This window comes from Choristoneura fumiferana, chromosome Z (assembly GCF_025370935.1).
Source record: "Choristoneura fumiferana chromosome Z, NRCan_CFum_1, whole genome shotgun sequence".
Lineage (NCBI taxonomy): Eukaryota > Metazoa > Arthropoda > Insecta > Lepidoptera > Tortricidae > Choristoneura > Choristoneura fumiferana.
The window spans coordinates 21,115,150-21,137,438 of NC_133472.1; the positions used below are offsets into that span (position 1 = coordinate 21,115,150).

Genomic DNA, 22,289 nt, shown 5'->3' on the forward strand with positions numbered 1-22,289 from the left:
CACGTCATTTGAACAGAGGATATCGGCCACGATGGACCTGGAAACTGCTGCTGCCGTTTGTCTTTGTGCTGTTAGTTATTATCATTACTTACACATATATCATAAAAAAAATTACTAAACCATTTCACGATCGTTGGACCACATTTTTAACCGATAGCGAACACGTCTTTACACAAATACAGTAAGCGGGCAACTAAATGAACGAGTGTGTACATGCTTGGTCTCGTTTACCTCGCGAGAGCGGACGAGACCCTTTGACTCGGCCGCAAAAAACCGACACGCGGCCGAGGCGAACCGAGGCGAGAACCGAGCGGGCGAGACAAGGCGAGAGCATCATGTACACACTCGTTCTCGGTCAGTCTCGGGGTGTCTCGGCGAGTGTGTACAGCCGGCATCTCGCTTCGCTCGTGGTTCAATTCTAGAATCCTTCGCTTGTTCGGCTTTCAATACAAGCTCTCGTGCCAAACAGTTACTTTCCAGCCTTGCATAACAAATAACTATGGCCTCTTTACTGAAAAAATAAATTGTCCATGGATTTTTTTTAGGTAGGTAATTCGGTACATCAGCTCGTCTTAAAAAATCACAAAACAGACAGTGGGGTGGCCAGGGAGCATGACTTGTTGAAACTACCAAGCCTGTGGTTGTTTTAAAGCATGCAATAGACAAATTTTCCATTTCCTAAAAAACAAATAAGACAAGTTACAGAATCGAACTTAGGAAGATAGGGACAGATAGCGAACAAGACAAAGAATGAGTGACTATTACTCTGATACCGGATATTTTAGGAAAAGGATGTCTCGTGCCTAAATGCTTTAAAGGTGATAGGAAAATTCAAAGACATTATATTTCATAGTGGCTTTATTTAATTCGTAGATATGTCAGCCGCCATATGGGGGCGTCTAACCCGCCGGCGGCTTTGATTATCTACTAAAGCAATACGGCCACGAAAGCCCACTCGGCTTAGTCGAACAGACCGAAGCCCATGTCGTCGTCACTTTCAGGTTCTTCCTCCTCAACCTTCTTCTCTTCGGCTTTGGGCGCGGCGCCCGCGGCGGCAGCAGCGGGGGCAGCAGCAGCAGCAGCAGCGACGAACTTAGACGGATCCTGCGAGTAAAAAAATTGCATCCAATTTGTCATTTACAGATTATTTTTACGAATACCAAGTTTAACAGTGACAGATCTAATCAATATAATGTTACAATGGGCATTATTATTAACACGAAACCAGTAAACCAATATTGCGTGGCCTCGGGATTACAAGTTTCGTATTTTCTTCCTCATTTTGAACCAATAAGTCACAAATCAAAATACTTTTTTAATACATCAAGACGAAACTATTTTACGCATTTTTTTGAGTGGATCAATTTTTCTTGTTGTTCATTTTATGTCCAGTAGTATATATCATGTTCAGTTATTTAGGAAAAAAAAAAGTGTTCAATGCATTTTTTTTTCTATTGAACCAGGAAGTGGTCGAAAAATGGTATACAATTATGAAACCACAACTTTCCAAGTTGTATAAGATTATCAATACTACAATTTAAATAAAGGCTGGTAAATGTATATGTATATCCTCCAATCTCGTGCTCACACATGTTTCTGCAAAATGCCAGTGCAATATCCACAGGGAATTTTTCACACTAGGATAAATTTGAAGATTTAATGTAGTCTGAAAGCGAAGCCAAAGAGCATATGTTTATACCTTTGGTATTAAAACAGACAATTTTACCAACAAAAGTTCCAACATTTTTATTGCAAAGTTTGCTATGTTCTTACCTTGATGAACTCTTTGATAGTGGTTGCCTCCTTGAAGTCCACTTCAGTAACAGCAGCAATAGCAAGAAGGTTCTTGAATCCATTGGCAATCGAGTGTGGAGCAGATGCAATAGTTGGGTATCCAATTGACAGAGACAATGCTGCTACATTGGCTACACCCTCCAGAAATCTAGCACGCAAATCCTCGGGTTTGATGTCCAGAATGGCAGGAGTGAAAATAGTGCCAGAGTCATATACCTAAAACAGGAACATTCAATGGCTCAATTTCATTTCTTTACTGTTTCAATAAATCAATCATTTAAATTTATGGTTGGCAGCATTTCTTAGTAAGTGTACATTAAAAAACTTAAACTTTCAACTGTTTATTTCAATAAAAATTGCATAATTACTTGATTAACCCTAGCTTCTAATCTTAAATTAAAAAGATTTTTTGAGTTAAGGAGTCTCTAAAGTTGTTTGTACAATGTGATCCTAATATAATCATTCTCATATTGCTATACCCACTCAATTTATCTTGACATTCGGAACATCACGGTGAAATTTGCATACGCTTTTAAACGAAGCAACGAAACTATTAAAAACTGTGTTAACTTTTACAATAAAAAACATAACAAATGCCGCTAATAAATGTACATGTAGGTATTTTTAGTCCAATTGTGTTCGAAATACTGAGAAACGTGTGTTACAATCAATCATTCATTATACACATTCAGGTTTTAGAATTCAAAATTTGAAATTCATTATGTGCATTTGGTTTGAAAAGCAGCACTTTTGACAGATTTCATTATTATCAAATGCAATATGATATACCAAAGGCTAATTTCAGATTACCCATGGAAGAGCAACCTGTACTCAATGCTTTGGGGAATGAAATAAAAAAAAGTACCTGTTTCACAACAAGCCCATATGAGAATGGGGAGATGTTTAACATGTTGAGCAGAGTGGCTTCAGAGGCGCCGACCTTGTCACCAGGCTTCAAGATGTGCACATCATTAATGATTTCAATGGTACCTGCACATAAAAAAAATCAAACATTAGCAACTTCTCCCTATCCATACTTAATATTATAAACATAGATAAAAGATTGCAGATAAGTGTTACAATAAAATTGTTCATTCAAAATGCCAGTGCAATTTTCAGTTTAGAACAATCACACTAGGATATTTTTGAATATTTGATTTCGTCTGAAAGCGAAGCCAGAAAGAAAATTGTTGACTTCCTGGTATTAGAACAGACTAAATTTGAATTTGCATCAAATAAGTTTGTGACTAAATTTGAATTTGCATCAAATAAATTTGCGTCTTTGATGTTAGCCACTAAATAGTAGGGATGGGCCGAACATTCGTTTTATATTCGGCAGGTTTACCGAATATTAAATAAGCTATCTAAAACAAAAAGAATCATGACCTTACTTTTTATCACTTGTATTTGCCACATACTTTTTTTTTATAACACATTAAACCTTATTGCAGGTATTGAGTTAAGCATAGATCCTAAATCTGCATTAAATAAGCTATCTAATACAAAAAGAATCATGACCATACATTTTTTCAATTGTATTACACTTTTGAGAAATCGTTCCATTTAACAAGCCCATTCCGTCCAAATACCTGACTCTGATGTCGTTATTCTGATCACATTCTAGACAGAGAGCGGACTGCAAAATTTCGTATCTACTTGATACCGCGATGAAATGCACAATGGTTTTCCATAAAACCAGCATCAGTTTTATGGAGTCCGAATTTGATAGTCTGCCGCGGCGGAACTTGCCGAAAGTACCAAAGAAATACTCACTTCCGGTGCGAAAAAAGGGGCGTCATTTAACCCATCTGATACTGAATGAAATGGTCATGGCATCAGTTAGGAATTTACTGGTAGATACAAAAAAGCGAAATATGTCAGTATTTTTTTTGCTGGAAGTAATTGGCAGACGCTCTCAAAGGTGACCATCAGGACCCCTCTAAATATATATAATAAAATAAATAATAAAATTTATTCAAATTCATTTCGGTACAAAATAACAAAATACAATATTTCACTTAAAATCTATGTAACACGTGTGCCTGAACTACGATAATTCCTGTGTCTCAGGCTAAACGAGCGAACATTTACATACTAAAAATAATCACCAAGGAAAAATTAACAAAGTAGTGTTGATAAAATGTGCATAATGAATATTAGGATTATAATTAACCTCACATGGCGATGACTCCGACACAGAGAAATTATCTAGGTCATCAATCAATCGGCTAGTCATAAGTCATAATGTGTAAATAACTAAAGTTCTAAAATAATAAACTAATGATATATATACCAATATATATATCATTTCCGGAATATATAAGTCTGCCAAGGCTGTTTGAGCCGAAACACCTTGACATACGACATTCCGTGTGTGCAAAAAGTTATTCCGGGTCAAAGTTAAAAATTTGAGGTTATTTGTTTTTTTTTCGACAACGGTAAATTTTATCAAAAAATAGCCGAGGCAAAAAACACCTGAACATACGAGATTATGTGAGCAACATCCCTCGATCCCGTAGTTTGGAATTCTACAGATTACGGAAATTTTAATTACATGTCTACAACTAGTGAAAAAAGCTCACCTTCACATTTTTATCACTTAACACAGACCTTAATAATTAGTGCCTGGGCGACCGAGCTTTGCTCGGGCTTAAACTCGATAATAAGCGTGTTTCCAGAGATAAGACCAAGATAGATCTATTTGTCATCCCCGAAAACCCCTACATACCTACCAAATGTTATCGGTATCGTGGGAGCCGAGCATTGCGTAGCTCACATCAGTTTTATGGGAAACCATTGTGCATTTCATCGCGGTATCAAGTAGGTACGAAATTTTGCAGTCCGCTCTCCATCTATTTCCACAAGAAAGTGGATAAGGTCTTCAGTCAATCCCATACACAAAGGTGATTGTACAACTCTCATCAATTGCAAAAAACAATGAAGTGGAATGTGACCAGATTGATCATGTAGTGCTGACACAAGAAGGCCCCTGGAAAGGCCGGCACAATCAAACCAGGGAACTAAAAATACCTTATTCTGCACGGTACCATACCAAATGCCCTTTCTCAACGATGCTGTACTAAAAAGTTCCTGCCATTTGGAAAAGCGCTCCTCCTTATCCAATTGCACTAATTCAGTACCATATGGCTTAGAAACACGTATCAATCCCCCATGTGACAGCCAGGCTAGCCAATCCAGCTGCCTGCTCATTACCAGCTACCCCAACATGAGATGAAATCCATCGCAAAACAATTTGGGTGTGGTTACATTGCAAGAAATATAAGTTTCATGACATCATAGGCTATCGGCATACCTCGGGAACCCGAGACACACCGAGCCAGGTGTTGAAGTGCACTTCTCGAATCGGAAAGTATAACCACCTTGCTCTTTTCAATAGTCTGAGCATATAAAAGAGCTTCATATATGGCAATTAGCTCTGCTCCCATTATACAGATTCTAGAGTCAAAATAAAATTGCTTAGAGATGTTCAACTGTGGATCAAAAAATACAGCCCCAACCCTTTAAACAAGTTTTAAACTCATTTTAAGAATGTTCCCATTGGAATTACATAGATGATGATTCATATGTATCTCAAGGCATTTTTCTTTGCTACTCAGTTATGGTTTTGTTAATAGACCTGGAGATGGTGACAAAATATTAGATCATTTGTACCAGTATGGCGGTTCTTCAGGGGTCTAATAAAGGAATGACAAAAAAGAAAAAGATGGTCATAGCGCTGGTACCGGCGGCCCAATCGCGTGGGCGTTAATCGAACGTGTCTAATAAATAACGAAAACCGAATGATTTGTTCCACAAAGATGCTTGTATTTTCCGATAGTCGATAGTTGTACCAGCACTATGACCATCTTCTTTTGTCATTCCGTAATTAGACCCCTTAAGAACCGCCATACTGGTACAAATGATGATGATGTCTATAATGCCACTTCCAGTGCCCTATTTCACGAAGCTAAAAGATACAATTTACAAGCGGTAGTCAACTTCTATTTGTTTTTGGCAAATAAGCGGTAGTCTCTTTTCAATGCATACTGTTAAAAAAAGACTACCGCTTGTAAATTTTAACTTCGTGAAATAGGGCACACAGATTGTGAAAAATTAGCCTTTGATTGAAATCACAAAATTCTAAATATGTAGCTGTTTTGAGATTAAGCTACACTGATTTGTATAATAAAATAATATGTTAATTTAATCAATGAGGTCTTTATTGTGACAAATTAAGCAAGGTTTTTGTTTTAATCAAGAGTTGAGTGATTAAACATTTCAACAAATAATTAATCATATTTAGTTTCTACTTAAGAAAATATTGGGTTCTGTAGAAGTTTTACTGCACATTTGGTTGAATATTCGTATTCGGTGAAACCCATGCTCAGCCCATCTCTACTAAACAGTATATATTTATAGGTGTGGAGGACATGAGTGATTGTGTGAAAACCAGTGCAAAACATTTTAGGCTAACTTCAGAGACAAAACTTATTAAGTATTGTAAAGATAAGTGTTTCTTACCCTTAGATATCTTCGTAGGGATTGAGAGCGCCTGGAAGAAAGAAGTCTTTTCCGGGCCAAGCCCAGTGTTGTGGGCAGGAACAATGACAGATAATGGAGCAATAGCACCAGGACGAGCTAGAGCACGGACTTTGTTCTCCAATAGCTTTTCACGCACCTATAAAACAAGCAAGCCTATTTAATAAGGTATGAAAGGACCAGAAAGCTTTGTTTACTGATCTCACCACCACAATCAGTAAAAGCAGCTACACACAACCTGGGACTTGCTTGAAGAGTAGCCCGCCTGGGATTAAAATTACGACCAATTAAACTTTTAAGGCTGCAGCCTACTACAGCTTTCCTAGAACAACACAATATGTGGCCCACACAAAATAAGAGTTAAGTTACCTCAACAAGGTCGCCGCGGGTGAAGACGAAGCCCACGTTGCCCTTGATGTGCGGTAGCAGCTTCTCGAGCGCCGGGTTGTTCTCGAGGTGGCCGCGGATAGCCTTGCGCATCATGGTGTTCTTGCCCATCAGCACGATGCTATGCCCCCGCAGCGACATGCGGATCTGCTGCATCTGCTTCGACCCTACGTTGTCTGCACCCACTATGAAACATTTTGGGTACTCGTCCAGAAGTTGCTGCAAGAGAAAACATTCGTAGAGTTCATCAGATCTCCATAAAATGCGTATAACCTCAAACATGATTGCAGCAAATTTAATTACTTACGACAATCTTGACGAAATAGTTCGACTTCCAAGTCGCTTTGTCCTCCCTACCCATCTTGAAGTGTGTAGGGACTTCGTAGAAATTTAAGGACTGAAAATTACAACATACATTAAATAATATGCAATTGCATTAAAAATAAATGAAAATATCACTGTGATTGGTCAGGACTAACTGAAATAAATCTACCAATGGTGACAATAAAATTATATTCAATGGATTACCAAGAAAATTTACGATTTATCCAACTCACCAAAACAACAAACGCACGTAAGACGTGCGAGACAAATCTGAAATGGCTGATTCACTCTTTTATTTTTTTTAACTGCTAGAAATGTTGCCATTGTAAAAAAGATTATATTGGTGGCGCTACATGTTACCTTTGCTTACGTAAAGCGCCAGCGGAGCGTTAAGCGCGTTACACACTGAGTTACGCAATAATAGAATATTATTAGTAATACTAGTTTACCCGCGGATTCGCACGCTTAAACTGTTCGATGTGGTAGTTACAATAAAAATTCCAGGACTTTACAAAATTCCTCTAGGAATTCCCAAAATTTAAATCGTTGTGTTAAGAACAACTGTTCCATTGTTCCGTTCCATCCAACATTGTTCTGTTCCGTTCCAACATTTGGACGCGGAGACAGCCCATCAAGGCCACTGGCTGACTGAACCATTTTTGAAGGACATTCCCGCGGCTAATACCTCTCTCGGGCTTACGGTGAGATCAGGTCAGGTCAGGTCAGGAAGGCAGAGTGTTCATGCTGAAGGTGGATGCTTGCTCTGTAGGGCGGCCAAAGTGTCAGGTGTGTCAGGAGCGATGACGTCGCTAGAGAATAGCAAGTGGGCAGTCCCCTTAATATCACCATCGTCGACTTTTTGTTCAACTACGAAAGATATGGCCCTGATTTAGTGTGCCAAAATGAGGGTTCGACCGATCGATGATGATTCTTGCTGGGTTGACGCAATTCGCTTTTATGATTATTGTAAGGGAACTGCCATTAACTTTATTTGCATGGAGTATATAAAAAGGAAATGTTAAAAGCTGCTCCCAACTTTCAAAGAGTTTTCTAATATGGTTTTGTCAATAATGTTACGTTCGTGGGGTGGGTTCGTGATTGAAAAGCACTTTTAACACCGATGAATAAGAGTAGGATTTATTTTCACACTGTTACTTAACTTTACAAAACACTTAAAAACAGTTCACAGTAATTTCGCACTCTAAAACTCACTTACAAGTCGCTTCGATTCTCTTCGATGTTTATCGCTCGGTATCGCATTCGAAAAACTCTCCTCCGCCGCAACCTCACCCGGCTTATATACCCCCGGTGAATCGGTCCACAAAGTTCGAGAACAGTCCAGCTAGGACGTCATACCTACATCTCGAATGTTCCGGAAACGAGTAGTGTCTGTCTCTTTCATGTGCTATCTCTCTCACACAGTTACTAGAATATTCCGGAAACAGGATCATCAGTCTGTTTCTCTCACACATATAGGCTATCCTTGTCACACACCTCGAATGTTCTCAGTATAGCTGTCTCTTTCTAATCATGCTATCTCTTTCACTCCTATTGAAAATTTCGCCATTTACTGAAATGTACTTCAAAGGCCCATAAGGGGTCCTGAAAACGCCTGAAAACGGGGTTTCAGGTTATGGTGTATCGGATAGAGGGTGGCCTGAAACGGACTGAAAACATGTTTCAGGCGCCTGAAAACAACGGCAACTTGGGTGAAATTTTGATAAACTAATATATGATAGAGCATCCTCCCTCTGAAACGGCCTGAAACAGTATTCCAGCCTACTGAAAATGGGTCGCCTCCAATGGGTCGAAAAACACGATCAAAGTTTACCACCTAACCCACCACCGTAACAATAACTTTAGAAAAAGCCTTTGCCACAGCTAAACGCGCACCTCTTGGTATTCTTTTTACTACGGGAATTGAGTTTTTGAGTAAACCAAGCTTATCAAGAAGTACGTTTGAATGGGTACTATGGCGAGAGATGAGCGGAGCTTGGATTGAGTTAGTTGCTGATGGTTGCTGGGCCGATGATGGCTCGCCGTTATGTACCCGCGATGTATGTATGTTCAAACCTTTCCCTCCTTTAAAAAACCTCGGTTGGCAGCATTGTAGACATTTCAAAAATTCTCCAGCAGGGACATCGCTGCTCTGGCTACAAGGGGCAGGAGTGGCAGTGGCCTGCGACATAGGTTGGGGGGCGTGAAATGAAAACTTAAAACTAACAATTAAAATCTAGAAACAAGGACTTAATATACGTAAATAAAAACATTCCAAAACGATGACACCATAGATGACTGCTATCAACTGCTTCGGGTCAGACGCACGCGAAAAACTTGATTTTATTATTTTCTATGGATTATTTCCAGCTGAAGCGCCGTGTTGTCTTTGAAGCGACCCTCTGTAGGGGCGACGCAAGATATATTCTGATGAAAGCGAATTTCTACTCGCTCTGCGTTTGGGGACGACTGCTTGAGAAACGTTGAAAAATAAGGAAGCCGTAGATAGATTGGTTTTATTGACCGTGTTTTATTGTATCCAATTTCAGATATTCGTCGAATAACGGTCAAAAATATTTTTTTTTTGTAGTCTTCCATTTTTTTTTTTTTTTTATTGGAGTCAGTTTTACTTTTTTGTTAAAAAAATTGTAATTACTTCGTTTTAGGCGCAGTCTTGCTGCTGTATAGGATTAGTACCTTCTGTCTATCACTGAAAAAAAAAATGATCAAGACAGACTGAGTTGTCGGGCTGACCTGACATGTGACATCTTTACACATTCACATTACACTCTTTCAAAGAGTATAAGTACCTATGTAGAAACACTCTACACCTCGGGGTTATTGGTTTGGCTTGCGGTACACCTTGAGGTCTTTTGATTTGATACGAATATGCAAACACGGTTTCCATTTGCTTTTAGTTAATTACAATTGTGCAAAATATATTACACCTTATACTGTTATTTTTAAGAAAGGAAATTTTGAACATGTCGCTGTTTCGTAAACCGAAAAGAATTCAAAGACGTGTGTTTTGTGTCGACGACGACGATGACGGTGAGCCGGAGCCGCCGCCACCGCCGGTAATTAGTCACGGCAGAAAGGAGAACAAGCCAGTCAAGACTACACCGTTGCTTAGTTTTGCTGACGAAGGTACGGCTGTGATGGAACAATCATTAAAGATACACTGAGTTATAATATTTAAGTAGAATATGTACAATTGTATATTCATGTAGTCATTTAATGATTTGTATTATGGTAATAAATATATGCGGCTGATCAGGCTCAAATACTCAAGCTCTGCAAGTACTCCTCTTTCGCTTTCTGTTGAGACTTTAGAGCCCTGGTCAGCTGACATGAAGTCTTTTATAAAGGCCCTGTCGTCCCGGTTTGTTGATGCTTCTTTGGCCCAAGAGCTGGCATGTACTTATCCCAGCGGATCTCACTTGTGGTCCAAAGGGAAAATGCGGCCAGCGTTATGGGAACCCTGCCACAGGCAGATCTCTTAGACGGGGTATTCTTTTTATAATAATTTACATTGTTATAGTTAGTTGAGATATCTAAGGGTAGTTCTTTTTACAAGCTTTTATTTTGTTTCACCTGTCCCGTTGTGTCAAGTTAAATTTGACCAACTTCCAATAGGTGGATTGACTTGAAATTTGGTATACTTATGTCAATTTTGTGACAATACAATAATTTGGTAGTGACATCCTGGTAGTCCAGCCTGGATCGTCTCCACAGGATGGAACTCTTCAACAGTTAATGGCATTGACTTAAAATTTGGTATGCAAATGTAGTTTGGGTGACAATACAAGTACAGCCAACAAAAAGTACACTCAGCCAAAAAAAACATACTAAAATGAAATTTTTACCAAAAACAAATTTTATGTATATATATATATATTTTTTTTTATTAAAGCTTTATGTATCCATACAGTAAAATAAGTTTATATATAAATTATTTTAGTGATAAAAGTAGTTTCGGTTATGGCCCCTATTTGGTAAAAGCCTCCTCCATCTCTTTCCACTGTTGTTTGTTTTGAGCAGTGCTCATGCTCATCCAGTTATTTCCAGCTGTTTTTACAATTTCATCAACCCATCTTTTCTTTTGCTGTCCTCTTTGTCTTTTTCCAGCAGGACCAAGCCACTCCGTTTGTAATGTCCATCTATTATCCTGGTATCTAGCTACATAACCTGCCCACTTCCACTTCAGTTTCAAGGCATGTTGCAATGCATCTGTTAATTTTTTTTTTATTGCGTATGTCAGTATTTCGTATTTTATCCATTCTTTTCAGTTTCAGGATACTTCTTTCCATAGCATGTTGGCTGGCATGAGAGAATTTTATTTTTAACCTTGTTTGTGAATGTCCAAGTCTGGCTATAGCATATGTTAAGCAGGGTAAAATACATGAATCCATTATTATCTTCTTTTGCCTCAGACTATAGTTTCCTTTTAAGACTTCTTTCTATGCCCAATACTTTTTCCATGTCATATTTATCCTTCTGTCTACTTTATTTTCGTTTCTGTTGATGTCAAATTTTATTAATTTTCCAAGGTATATATATTCATTGACATATTCTATCGTCTTTCCGTCTATGTCAAAGGGACTTTGGATACTATTTGTTATTATTTTAGTTTTATCAGTATTCATTTTTATTCCTACTTTTTTGCTTTATGCCACCATATTCTTCCTAGTTCGACTTCAAGTTCTGCCAGGTGCTCGTCTAGCCGTAACGTGCGTCCATTGTACGTCGCCAAGGTCAATTGTTTTTGGCAGCCTTCCGTAATCCGGGGATTCTTGCACCCCCGGCCCTGCCGTTACCGTGACCACCGCCTTGATCAGGAATAGCAGGGAGGGCGGGAACTGGGGGCCGTGGTTATTTTGGACTTGCGATACTGGAGGAGTTACTCTAATTACCATGCTGAGCAGGCGGGTTGGTAATCCCAGTGTGTTTGTGTGAGACGGTATCGCTGCTGCCCGACACCTACCCGACCTATAATGTCCTAGGTCCAGAAATCCCTTAGTCACCTTTTACGACACCCACAAGAAAAAATAGGGGTGCTATTCGTGAGCCGGCACCCCACGGCTAGGGGAATAGGGGGAAGTATTAGTAATTAAACGTAAAATTTTGGAATTCGGAAAATTTTTAAGTTTGGCATATGAAAACTTTGGACACTGGCCAACACATTAAAATCCACAAAAAAATCTATTTTAAATATATACCATATCCAGGAAATACATGTCATCTTTTTTTTAAATTGTTTGTTTGTTAGTTTCTCAATCATAATAATAGGTGGATTGAGTCAGATGAAACATTTAGCATCCTGAATCCCAACTTTTTTTTAGCTGATGTAGTGCTGAAATCCTAGATGAAAGTCATAATTTTTGTAACTCTGGAAGTTATTAAGCATCTCTTCTTCTCTTCTTCTTAGTCGTTCACTCTTGACATAGTGGTTGTGGTCATGCTTCGGTCGATCGATTCTTGTGCCACTGCTGCTCTCGCGACGCGTCGCCAAGTAGCGCGATGTCTGGCAGAGTGGGAGCAATCGTTTATATTAGTGCGTCACAGATTTGATGAGTCTGTCCACCGTGTCGGAGAGCGTCTGCGAGATCTTTTGCCATCGACTTTCCCCTGCACCACAAGCCGTTCCATGGAGTCCTCATTACGGGTGATGTGTCCAAAGAACTTGAGGATTTGTATTTGCACAGTTGACGATAATCTCTCTTGAATGTTAAGCTCTTTAAGGATCGAAACGTTGGTGCGGTGCGCAGTCCACGGGATTCTGAGCAGGCGTCTCCAACACCACATTTCCAGAGCGTCAATTTTGCGACAGTCCTGTTTCCTCAGCGTCCACTCTCAGCTCCATATAGAAAGATAGGAAAGACTAGGCATCTCATTATCCGAACTTTTGTGTTCCTGGTTATTCTGCGGTCCTTCCAAATCTTTGTGAGCTTCTCCACTGAGGATCTAGTCACAGCGCAACGTCTTCGGATTTCATGTTCACATCCTATAGCGTTTGTGACAGTAGAGCCCAGATATATGTAGCACCTGACTACGTCGCATCCCGCTATGTTTTGGACGTCCGGTTGGATGTTGTTGGCTCGATCTACAATCATCACTTTGGTCTTATCGCGATTGATTGCAAGTCCAAAACCAACGCTGTGGTCTCCAGTCGTCAAAGAAGTGTTTTGATTTCGTTTCTGGTTGACGCTAGGAGGGTAGTATCATCTGCATATCTTAAATTTGATATTTTCCGACCTACGGATATTCCCTTATCCCACTCTTCGAGAACTATCCGCATGATGTACTCTATGTATATATTGAATTCAACCAAAAACATTCTGTAAAAAACTAGCCAAGTCTCGATGGAGCTGCTTGTTTATCTCTAAAAAGTAATGAAATCTAGACAAAGTCATGCCAAGTCTAAGGTTATTTACTGCGATTTCTTTATTATTATAGTTAATGTTGTGTGACTTGGCCGTTGACTTTGTACCCACTCACGTATAAAGAATGTTGAGTCTTAAGTCTTATCCAGTGAATGTTGAGACTCAATACGCGCACAATATAAAGAAATCGTAGTAAGGAACCTTAGACTTGGCACGACTTTGTCTAGATTTCATTACTTTTTAGAGATAAACAAGCAGCTCCATCGAGACTTGGCTAGTTTTTTACAGAATGTTTTTGGTGGGACTCTGGATAAGACTAGATTGAACATTCTTTATACGTTAGTGGGTACAAGTCAACGGCCAAGTCACTCAACATTAACTATAATAATAAAGAAATGGCAGTAAGGAACCTTAGACTTGGCACGACTTTGTCTAGATTTCATTACTTTTTAGCTTTTTAGAGATAAACAAGCAGCTCCATCGAGACTTGGCTAGTTTTTTACAGAATATTTTTGGTGGGATTTCACTTCTTTTTGTAGAAAATTTGTAAAGGCGGTATGTCAATCTTTAATGGTTTGGTTGAACTCTTGTGTTTTCTAATCAGGGTCACCATGTACTCCCGATCTTCGATTATCCTAGTTTTTATAGTTTTCCCTTTATGTGGCCATTTAACCCTAACTCTGTACCAAATTTCAGCTCTGAGTTTATGGGAAGTACTAGTTCTATTTTGATGATCATGAGTGAATGAGTGAGTGTCATAAATGCGAAACTTTGCTTTCGCTTAACTTCGGAACTAAATAACCTACAGACTTGACATTTTGGATTTTAAGTATGTGATTATAGCTTACTGGATGACGAAAGTTTCTGCGTTCTGGTCTTATCCTGTCTTATGGTTCCAGTAAAGGATGGTACGGCAGTGTTTGCTTCGCGCTCGACTTAGCGGGGGCACTTCCGTGCCCCCAGATAGTAGGGGCGATAATATACAGCCCTGTTTAACGCCGGCTTGTGTTTTGAACCTTTCGGAGTCAACGCCGTCAACTCGAACAGCGGCAGTGCTGTGTTCGTACTGACGCCTGATAAGGTGTACAAGGTGTTGTGGTACACCCATTATTAAGCATGTTTAATGATTTTTATTAATTAAATGTTTGATATGGGTATAAATACTATAGTTAATCTTACAATAATTGTTTTTTTTCTTTATTAAGTACACTAGGACTCATAAGGATAAATAGACCATGATCCAGACTTATGTTGTAATGTGGAAGGTAACTAGGGTAACCACATGGAAGCTTACTTTGATATCGTACTAATATAATAAATAAATATAAACAATATTATGAAAATGAAATGGTTGTGTGTAAATGTACTTTATTATCTTTCACACTAAAATGGCTGGATGGCATTGGATGACTTCTGGTAGGTTGGATAGATGTATCTTCATACACATACAATGCAGTGGGTAAAGTAATTTAAGTTGCATGGGATTTTTGTAAAATCTTAGATTTTTAAATAAACTGCCAGACCTAATGGTTTATGTGAATGAAGCTGTGGGTAAATGTTAATTTTTAGTGTTATCTTGACTGATCAAGCAGGGCTGGATTAAAAATGTCGGGCCCCCCAGGCAATGCAATATTCAGGGTCTCTTGGCCGTTTTGTTATCATCACTTTTTATCAAGTCAACTGGCAGAATGGGTTGATAAAAAGTAATAATAGATATTGTCATTGAGAATACAAAACTTCCAATAAATTTTTCACTGTATGACTAATTTTTTCGATGTGTTTTTTGCGCGGCCGGCGCGGGGCCCCTAAGGCAGTTGCCTACTCCGCCTAATGGTTAAATCCAGCCCTGCCTATTGAAGTGCTTGTACTTTAATTTCCCCCACATTTCCACAACCTGGTATTGAGACATGTTTAAAATTTTATTTTTTAGAGGAAGATGGGGATGTGTTCATAGTGAAGAAGTCATCACAAAGCAAGAGGCTAGCCAAACGCAGGGACAGGGAAAAACGGCGCGCTCACGATACTGATAGCAACAAGTTTGAACATCATGGCAATGAGGTATGTCTATGTCAAATTACTTAAGTAATTGTTTTTTTTTATTCAACTGGATGGCAAACGAGCAAGTGGGTCTCCTGATGGTAAGAGATCACCACCGCCCATAAACATCTGCAACACCAGGGGTATTGCAGATGCTTTGCCAACCTAGAGGCTTAATCTTCCCATCTGGGATACCTCAAGTGCCAGTAATTTCACCTTTATGTTGCTGGGTAGTTTTATTACGTTTTTTTTACGATTCTTTAAAATTATGTACAGTCAGCAGCAAAAGTGGATGTGTGGTGTGGTTATGGTGCTCAAAATTATCTACACATTACTCTACTACCAAAGTAATAAGACAGTGTATAGATCATTTTGAGCACCACAACAGCGCTGTTCATCTACTTCTGCTGCTGATTGTACATAAATAGATATAATGAGGATTTAGTTCCGCGTTACACTCTGGTTGTTATTGTAGATTTGCTGTCTAACTAGTCATAAAAATGAACTGGTGTACTTGAGTGAGGGACGCGTCATTTCAGCTTAGACAAGCTCTACGGATAGGTATAATAAATATATATCCTATTTATATATAGTACTATAAATTTATTAGAAAACAGTGTGTAAATTTGTAGTGACCAACGATTGATGATTTGGTTTCGGTTTGAGTTAGTTTCAGTTCAAAAGGTCAGTCAGGTAAAGCGTACTCGTGAAAACCAATAAAATGAGCCCAAACTCAACGGGGCTACGTCGTTTTGTTACCGAGATCCTGTGGTCACATTCCGGCTTCTTCATCAGGATCCTGACCATCATTCAGCTGAAGAGTACTTGCGAAGACAAATCAAATGAGCCCAAACTCGACGGGGCTACATCGTTTTGTTACTGAGATCCCGTGCCCACCTTCTGGCTCCATCATCATATCAGCTTAATGGTGCCATAATCTTGCATTGTCACCATATATAGGTACATAAGTGTGCCAAATTTAAGCTGAATCGGAGACCAGGAAGTGCTTGAAAAATGGTTTGCAAATTTTAGAACATCACTTACGTATTTTCTGACATATTTACATACGTACATACGAACATTGCAAGTTAAATAAAAAATCAAATAAATAATTTATTATTAATGATATTTCAATGACTTAAAACTTTATACAAGGTTTTATTCACTGAGATTCACGGTTGATCTTGCATCAGTCAGTATGGCTGAGCGCTGCGGGCTCTCTGCCCTCTATCTCAATAACGGTTAGACATACTCGTACAAAAAAAAAATAACACAATATTTGTTCCAAATTTTATGCTCTACAATTTTGTAATAAATGTTAACATCACTGGAGCTAAAGAAACCAACATATTAGCGAAAAACTATCTTTTTTGACATTTGACCTTGAATAACTTACGACGCGGACACGAGATTAAATGTGACTTTTGAGACAACATTTAGGACACCAAAATGAAGCTGTATACGAGTTTCCAGCTTATTATCTCTCATTCCGAGATTGACCCCTTCTCAATAACCGAATTATAATAATTTGAATATCGATATCCATACTTCCATACTATCCATACTATATCCTACTAATATTATAAATGCGAAAGTTTGTGAGTGAGTGAGTGAGTGAGTGAGTATGTTTGTTACTCTTTCACGCTGAAACGGCTGGACGGATTTGGATGAAATTTGGTATGTAGATAGCTGAACATCTGGAATAAAACATAGGCTAATTTTTATCCCGATATTCCCACGGGATAGGGATAAAATCTCGAAATATCAACCGCTGGGCTTAGAGTCATGAAATTTGATAAGTAGGTAGCTGGACGTTTGAAATAACACATATGCTACTTTTTATCCCACGGGATAGGGATAAAATCTTGAACTAAAAACCACTGGGCTTAGAGCCCTGAAATTTGGTATGTCGATAGCTGAACATCTGGAATAAAACATAGGCTACTTTTTATCCCGATATTCCCACGGGATAGGGATATAATCTCGAAATAATAACCGCTGGGCTTAGAGTCATGAAATTTGGTATGTAGGTAACTAGACGTCTGGAATAACACGTAAGGGACTTTTTGACTCGATATTCCCACGGGATACCTAGGGATAAAATCTTTAAATAACAACCACTGGGTTTAGAGCCATGAATTTTGGTATGTAGGTAGCTGGACCTCTGGAATAACACACAGGCTAATTTTTATCCTGATATTCCCACGGTATAGGGATAAAATCTTGAAATAATAACCGCTGGGCTTAGTCATGAAATTTGGTATGTAGGTAGCTAGACGTCTGGAATAACACATAAGCGACTTTTTGACCCGATATTCCCACGGGATACCTAGGGATAAAATCTCGAAATAACAACCACTGGGCTTAGAGCCATGAAATTGGGTACCTATGTAGGTAGCTGGACCTGTGGAATAACAAATAATCTATTTTTTACCCCGATATTCCATCGGGATAGGGATAAAATCTTGAAATATTAACCGCTGAGCTTAGAGTCATTAAATTTGGTATGTAGGAAGCTGGATGTCTTGAAAAACACATAGATGACTTTTTGACCCGATATTACCACGGGATACCTAGGAATAAAATGTCGAAATAACAACCGCTAGGCTTAGAGGCATGAAATTTGGATGTAGGTAGCCGTATGTCTGGAATAACACATAAGTACGCTACTTTTATCCCGATATTCCCACGGGATAGTTTTGTAACTAAGGGACCCCATACATCCCCGTATTATTATTATTATTATTATTTTGTATTTTTTTTCTTTAATTGTATACTGTAGTTTTTAAGTATTTTATTTGTAATTATTTTATTTTGAAAAAATGACTGTCAAGTTTCTTGCGGCGCATTCTTCTTGGCAATGATGGTCTTTCCGAAAGCGCTGGTAGTTTAAAAAATGAGATGTAAAAGTGCCCATTGCGGCCTATTTACTGAATAAATGATTTGAATTTGAATTTTGCATTTGAATTTTGGATAGGGAAAAATTTTGAAACTTCAGCACTGGGTTTAGAGTCTTGAATTTTGTACAGTTATTCACAACACAACCTCAATGAAGACCACGATATAAATATTTTGAAATTTCCAGGGGAATTTTGTAAAATCCCGAAAATTTCAATTGCAGCTACCACACCGAATAGTTTACGCGTGCGAAGCCGCGGGTAAAAGCTAGTATATTATGTATTTATATATATTTATATATCCATACTAATATTATAAATGCGAAAGTAACTCTGTCTGTCTGTCTGTCTCTCTGTCTGTCTGTTACGCTTTCACGTCTAAACCGCTGAACCGATTTTGATGAAATTTGGTACAGAGATAGAATAGACCTTGGGAAAGAACATAGGCTACCTTTTATCGCGAAAAAGAAGCTTTAAGGGGTTAAAATAGGGGATGAAAGTTTAAATTTTAGAAGTTCGTCGCTGTCAAAGATAAAACTATGAAACTTGGCATTTAGGCACTTAATAAGAAATCCATACTATATATAATATTATAAATGCGAAAGTAACTCTGTCTGTCTGTCTGTCTGTCTGTTACGCTTTCACGTCTAAACCGCTGAACCGATTTTGATGAAATTTGGTACAGAGATAGAATAGACCTTGGGAAAGAAGATAGGCTACCTTTTATCGCGAAAAAGAGGCTTTAAGGGGTTAAAATAGGGGATGAAAGTTTAAATTTTAGAAGTTCGTTGCTGTCAAAGATAAAACTATGAAACTTGGCATTTAGGCACTTAATAAGAAATCCATACTATAATATTATAAATGCGAAAGTAACTCTGTCTGTCTGTCTGTCTGTTACGCTTTCACGTCTAAACCGCTGAACCGATTTTGATGAAATTTGGTACAGAGATAGAATAGACCTTGGGAAAGAACATAGACTACCTTTTATCGCGAAAAAGAGGCTTTAAGGGGTTAAAATAGGGGATTAAAGTTTATATGGTAGAAGTTCGTCGCTGTCAAAGATAAAACTATGAAACTTGGCATTTAGGCACTTAATAAGAAATAAGTCTATATTTGTTTGAGCTGTTTTGAAAATTCGACCTGTGAGGGGATGAAATAGGGGATGAAAGTTTATGTGGAAGGTCGTCATTATCGAAGATAAATCGATGAATCTTTATTAAACTTGCCATTCCGGCACATGAAAAGAGATAAACAGATATTATAACGCGCGTTTTTAAAATTTCTTCCTGTGAGGGGGTGAAACAGGGGATGAAACTTTATATGGAAGATCGTCATTGTCGATGATAATTCGACGGTTTTTTATGAAACTTGGCATTGGGCTACTTATAAGAAATAAAAAGATATTTGTTCAAGCGTTTTTGAAAATTTTACCTGCGAGGGAATGTTAGCAGAGGGGATGATGCAGTGTTAGTAGAGCCTTCTAAGCTCATAGGCAAAATGTACTCCATGTGGGGTCATTTTAGATGGCGTATTCACATAGACAGTCAGACATGAAAAATTATGATTTTCAGATTTTTCTTATTAATTGTGCTAAAAGAGCTACCTTTATGCAAAATTCCAAGTTTCTAGGACAGCCGGAAGTACCCTATAACTTTTTCTGTTAAGGCAATTGGTTTGGAAACACCTTTTAAATGACTGTAGCTTTTGATTGCCTTGACTTAGAGGTTTGATAGACGGACGGACGGATAGCAAAGTAATCCTATAAGAGTTCCATTTTTTCCTTTTTAGGTACGGAACCCTAAAAAACATTTGCTCCGGCGCTTTTCAAATTTCAACCTATTTACTTGAAAATATGGGGATGAAAGTTCTTAAGGAATTCCAAACAAATTACTACATATAAGTATATTTATCGGAAATATGTGTAGCTATGCTTAGTAAAAATGCCGTCTTAATTATAATCCTACCCTCCTAACTTACAATAAAGGACGTAAGGTGTGAAGAGTTCACTATGAAGAATTAGTCCTTTTGTGTTGGCAGGGTAGAATACACGTCGTATTGCTAAATTGTAGCTACCCGCAAAATATTTATGTTTTACCAAAGAACATCGGGTGGATGGATGGAAGAACAAAAAAAATAGTTTATATTTATAGCAATGTATTAAAATAGGTTATTTTCGGTAAACCGTAGAAGTTTCTATGTACTATTATTGGCAGAATAGGTATCCTAAATAAATTAAATACTTCCCAAAATTACTATTCCACGCGGACGAGGTCGCGGGCAAAAGCTAGTAATATTATAAATGCGAAAGTAACTCTGTCTGTCTGTCTGTCTGTTACGCTTTCACGCCTGAACCGCTGAACCGATTTTGATGAAATTTAGTACAGAGATAGAATAGACCTTGGGAAAGAACATAGGCTATCTTTTATCGCGAAATAAAGGCTTTAAGGGGTTGAAATAGGGGGTGGAAGTTTATAAGGTGGAAGTTCGTCGCTGTCGAAGATAAAACCATGAAACTTTGCATTTAGGCACTTAATGAGAAATAAATCTAAAATTTGTTTGAGCTTTTGTGAAAATTCGACCTGTTAGGGGGTGAAATAGGGGATGAAAGTTTATATGGAAGGTCGTCATTATCGAAGACAAGTCGATGAATCTTTATTAAACTTGCCAGTTCGGCACGTGATAAGAAGTAAATAGATATTTTTTCGCGCGTTTTTTAAACTCTTCCTTTGAGGGGGTGAAATAGGGGATGAAAGTTTATATGGAAGATCGTCATTGTTGAAGATAAATCGATGGATCTCTATGAAACTTGGCATTTGGGCACGTGATAAGAGATAAATAGATATTTATTCGCGCGTTTTTTTTTATTCTTCCTGTGAGGGGGTGAAATTGGGGATGAAAGTTTATATGGAAGATCGTCATTGTCGAAGATAAATCGATGGTTCTTTATGAAACTTGGCATTTCGGCACGTGATAACAGATAAATAGATATTTGTTCAAGCGTTTTTGAAAATTTTACCTGTGAGGTGATGTTAGCAGAGGGGATGATAGCAGAGGGGATGATGCAATGTTAGCAACAGTCAGACATGAAAAATTATAATTTTCTGATTTTTCTTTTTTATTGTCTTTATGCAAAATTCCAAGTTTCCAGGATAGCCGGAAGTACCCTATTACTTTTTCTGTTAAGGCGATTTACATGGAAACACCTTTTTAATGACTGTACTGTAGCTTTTGATTGCCTTGACTTACCTAGAAGTTTGATTTTTTCACAGCTTTCGGGACTATTAACCTGAGTTTAGGGTTTCAATTTCAACTCGATACCGATACTCCGCGCGTTTACGAGATAAAGGGTCTTGACAGACAGACGGACGGACGGACAGCAAAGTGATCCTATAAGGGTTCCATTTTTTTCTTTTGAGCTACGGAGCCGTAAAAAGCATTTTTTCCGGCGCTTTAAAATTTTGACCTATTTATTACTTAAAAATATGGGGATGAAATTTCTTAAGGAATTCCAAACAAATACTATGAGTATATTTATCGGAAATATGTGTAGCTATGCTTAGTAAAAATGCCGTCTTAATTATAATCCTACCCTCCTAACTTACAATAAAGGACGTAAGGTGTCAAGAGTCCACTATGAAGAATTAAGTAAGTAGGTAGTCCTTTTATGTTGGCAGGATAGAATACACGTCGTATTGTTAAAATGTGGCTTCCCGCAAAATATTTATGTTTTACTAAAGAACATGGATGGATGAATGGATGGATGGAAGAACAAAAAAAAGTATATTTATAGCAATATTTTTAAGTAGATTATTTTCAGTAAAACGTAGAAGTTTCTATGTGCTATTATTACTAAATGAAATACTTCCCAAAGTTACTATTCCACGCGGACGAAGCGCGGGCAAATGCTAGTCAAAAATATTTTGGTTTCGAA

General features: G+C 38.1%; 2 protein-coding genes across 4 annotated transcripts in view; one reads left to right on the plus strand and one right to left on the minus strand.

Moving 5' to 3' along the window:
- Positions 1 to 840: 840 nt before the first annotated feature.
- RpLP0 (ribosomal protein LP0) lies at positions 841 to 7,364 on the minus strand. 2 transcript variants are annotated; one of them, XM_074092352.1, is made up of 7 exons: positions 7,278 to 7,364; positions 7,028 to 7,117; positions 6,703 to 6,939; positions 6,316 to 6,472; positions 2,660 to 2,784; positions 1,774 to 2,010; positions 841 to 1,104 (listed from the first exon to the last, which is right to left on the minus strand). In XM_074092352.1, exons 2-7 carry the CDS (start codon positions 7,079 to 7,081, stop codon positions 961 to 963), a joined length of 954 nt encoding a protein of 317 aa, XP_073948453.1. In that variant the 5' UTR covers positions 7,082 to 7,117; positions 7,278 to 7,364; the 3' UTR covers positions 841 to 960. The 2 variants fall into 2 exon arrangements, with proteins under 2 accessions (XP_073948453.1, XP_073948461.1); XM_074092360.1 differs by lacking the exon at positions 7,278 to 7,364 and adding an exon at positions 7,249 to 7,272.
- Positions 7,365 to 9,847: 2,483 nt separating this feature from the next.
- LOC141431262 (PAX3- and PAX7-binding protein 1) overlaps positions 9,848 to 22,289 on the plus strand; it is a 41,630-nt gene continuing 29,188 nt past the window's right edge. For both annotated transcript variants that reach the window (XR_012451709.1, XM_074092373.1), the window contains exons 1-2: positions 9,848 to 10,188; positions 15,355 to 15,482. Coding sequence is in view for 1 of the 2 variants with exons in the window: in XM_074092373.1 (XP_073948474.1) it covers positions 10,026 to 10,188; positions 15,355 to 15,482 (291 nt within the window). In the remaining variant the exon portion in view is untranslated. The remainder of the gene's footprint in view (positions 10,189 to 15,354; positions 15,483 to 22,289) is intronic.